The 3,199-nt window shown below is 59.3% G+C and overlaps 1 protein-coding gene across 1 annotated transcript; it reads left to right on the top strand.

The window, feature by feature from the left end:
• Positions 1-235: 235 nt before the first annotated feature.
• LOC308667845 (uncharacterized protein) lies at positions 236-2,338 on the top strand. Its single transcript, XM_081327376.1, has 4 exons — positions 236-362; positions 1,460-1,580; positions 1,679-2,051; positions 2,149-2,338. Exons 2-4 carry the CDS (start codon positions 1,492-1,494, stop codon positions 2,182-2,184), a joined length of 498 nt encoding a protein of 165 aa, XP_081183502.1. The 5' UTR covers positions 236-362; positions 1,460-1,491; the 3' UTR covers positions 2,185-2,338.
• Positions 2,339-3,199: the final 861 nt, after the last annotated feature.

Genomic DNA, 3,199 nt, shown 5'->3' on the forward strand with positions numbered 1-3,199 from the left:
CGGCTGTAGAGATTGTAGACTTTATATTGCGTGAGCTGGACATTCACATGCATGACATTAAATTTTACACAGACACGGAGAGAATCTTTAGCTGTCCTGGGTTGGGTTACATATACAACCAGACAAAACGTTTTTACGTCTACGTCAGCAATCGTGTAGAAAGGATCAGGAAATCCTCAATGAACGATGGCATTGCATTCCATCGGAACTTAATCCTGCAGATCACGCTACAAGGCCACTATCGGCAAGTGCCTTCGCAGGTTCCTCTTGGTTAACAAGTCCGAAGTTCCTGCTTGATCATACGGAAGAAAGCACAGCTGTGGCGTCCGGCAGGGGCTTCGTGGGGTCTATTCCAGACAAAGGTAAATATGTTGAAAGTTGCTCCCCCCCCCCAGGTTCCTTTTGTTTGTCTTTAAAGATTTATGATCCCTATTAATTTGTTTTTAAAGATCTATTGTCCCTCTTCCAAATCTCTTTTTGTTTGTTTTTAAAGATTTATTTTGTCCCTGTTCGGGCCATATGTGGCATTCAGAGACCAGTCAACGCAGGGTGTCCCAAATATGTCTGTCTGCCTACGCAGAGTTTATTGTATTTATACAGTTTTAACGAGCGGGAAATAGGTACAGCAAAAGCATTGTTTATTGGTGTACTACCCAGTCAATCTTAGAGAACATCCGAAGATCCCGTGCCAGGGCAGAGCCTCTCTTATCTAGCTGGTTCTTGGCAGTCCTTGGCAAGGCTAATTGGAATCGGCTCATAGACACGGGAATAACAAGATACCGGGGCAGGCAGTCTTCTGCGCACGTCCCTTCATATCCTTGACCTCCATCTCTACAGGACAGCTAAAGATTCTCTCCGTGTCCCCCCTCCCCGATTACGATGGGGCAGAAACGAGGCTGGCGATTCACACGCTCCCCTCTCCAGGGTCTCCATCCGTGTTTCTCAAACTTGGCAACGCCGACAGCTGCGGAGTCCCCTTGCCGACAGTCGCCCTTTGCAGCCCCCCCCCCCCGCCACCCTGGCTGAGGGTAGGGCGTCGCCCCCCGCCAAGCTCCGGGCCCCCTCCCGCCTCCCTCTCCCTCTCTGCGGCCGACCAGGCTGTCCCAGGCTGCGGCCCCGCCGGGGAGAGCTCCCTTGTCAGGAGGAGGGGCGGGCGGAGGGGCAGCCGGCTGCTCGGCCACTTGAGCGGGTCGGGTCGGGTCGGGCGGAGCTGGGCTCAGACGCACCTGGAGCTGCCGGCCCAGCAGAGGCGCAGCGGCGTCCCGGAGACGAGCCCAGCGCTGAACCGCACCGGGGGGGGGGCTCTCCAGGCAACGGGGCCGCCGGAGCGCTTCTGCGCCCAGGAAGCCGGAGCAGGACGGGGAAGAGCAACCGAGGGCGAGGCGGGGCTGCCGGGCGCAGGGTATAAAAGTCGGCCCCGAGGTCCGGGCTCAGCTCCCTCCCTCCTTCTCGCCAAGAGCCTCTCGAGCGCTCCGTCCTCCATCAGCCAGCATGTCGCGCTGGTCGGCCGAAGAGCAGCAGCTCATCACCTCCAGGAGCCAGGTGGACGTGTCCGAAGTCGGCGAGGCCGTCCTGGAGAGGTAAGAGCTCCAGCCGGGCCGGGGGAGGGCAGGGCAGGCCCCGCGGGGACCCCCCCATCTCCTCCCCCTCCCCTTTCTCTCTCCCTCTCCCCTGGCAGGCTGCTGATCGTGTACCCCTGGACCCAGCGGTTCTTCGAGCGCTTCGGGAACCTCTCCGGCCCCAGCGCCAACTACGAGCTGGACGTGGACCCCGGGAACTTCAGGGTGAGGGGGACCCCCCTCCCCCCTCCCTGCGGGGCTGGGACCCTCATCTCCTTGGCACCGGAAGTCTCCCCGCCGGGCAGCATTTGCCAGCTGGGCCCTGCCCTGAACTTCGCCAATGCTGAAATGAGGGCAGTGGGCTCCGTTCTGAGCGGCCCCCTCGGAAAGCCTCCCATCTGCCAAGAGAGGGACGGGCGTCCGGTCACAGGGCAGAGCTGGAGCAGAGGGACCATTGAGCCTCCATCCTGGCCTTTTGGCGCTGCCCAGGAGGTGAAGAAGGAGGGCGGGGGGGGGAAGGGGGGAACGGCAGAGGCGCCAGCAAAGCTCCTCTGGCAGCAGGCGTCACCATCCCCCTCCTCTCTTCCAGCTTCTTGGCGATGTCCTCATCATTGTCCTGGCCTGACAGAAGCTGACCCGTGTGGTGGCCCACTCCTTGGCCCTCCGGTACCACTAGGCCCCCCAGTAGGCATAACCGCTGCCTGCCCCCCCTCACCAGCTCTGAAGCCCCTCCCAGCCCACGGATGACGCAATAAAAGTCCTCTTTGGAACCAGCAGAATGTTGTGCTTTTGTGGTCCTGGGAGGGTCACCCAAAGCCCCTCACGCCACCCCAGTGAGGCCAGGTTGGGGGTCAAGGGAAAGGAGTAGGAGAAGCAACAGTCTTGCCATTTGCTGAGCTCACTGAACTATGCAGGTTCTGGGGGGGCATTCTTCCTTTGCAGGGGGAGGGGTCTGTCTCTCTAGAGCCCCCGTCCTCCTCCATCCCAAGCTCTGCAGGTTAAGAAAGGAAATAGGACTGCTCTTCAACCCAGAAACTGGGGAAGCAAACCTTAATTATTTCTTACATGGGGTGGGGAGAGCGCACAATAAATTGACACAACTTGCTAAGTTCTCACTGCCCCCCCCCCAATATTCTCCAAATTTAGCTCATGCGGGCCTGGGGGCCCTTTGGGAAAAGGGCAGAAGATGCCGGCAAGAGAGCTAATGGGGAGGCTGGGGGGGGCAAGGGGGGAGATCAGCTGGCCTAACCTGCCCCATGTCCAGTGGGGAACTGAGCAAGGTGCCGCACCAGACAGAGGCACGGCTCAAAGCCCGCCCTTCTCAAGCCCTCTTGTGGGGCTCGGAGGCAGGAGGGCAGAGAACCAGGTTGAGGAGCCCCCCCCCAAGGGAGCGACCCCCTGTGGTTTCCCCACGGCTGAGGCCAGGTGCAGCAGTCTTGCGTTCCAGAAGCGTTTGTTTATTTATTTGGGAGCTCCCAAACAATAATGCAGCAATAGCCACAATAACAACCCTTAACAACAATCACATAAACACCACACAGAGAATTCCGGTGCCCCAACCTCCACCCGGCCAGAGAACAGCCTTTGGGGCCGCCGCTCTCGCCCTCCCCTGAGGCTTGTGGGAAGAGCCCCATCTTCAG

The sequence above is a fragment of the Vipera berus genome (genome assembly GCF_964194415.1).
Source record: "Vipera berus genome assembly, chromosome: 4".
NCBI lineage: Eukaryota > Metazoa > Chordata > Lepidosauria > Squamata > Viperidae > Vipera > Vipera berus.

Excerpts from the sequence above, each read along its gene's own strand:
- LOC308667845 (XM_081327376.1), top strand. The coding sequence starts at position 1,492 with ATGTCGCGCTGGTCGGCCGAAGAGCAGCAGCTCATCACCTCCAGGAGC. Across the intron at positions 1,581-1,678 it reads GGCGAGGCCGTCCTGGAGAG|GCTGCTGATCGTGTACCCCT; the intron begins GTAAGAGCTCCA and ends CTCCCCTGGCAG. Across the intron at positions 2,052-2,148 it reads CTTTTGGCGCTGCCCAGGAG|CTTCTTGGCGATGTCCTCAT; the intron begins GTGAAGAAGGAG and ends CCTCTCTTCCAG.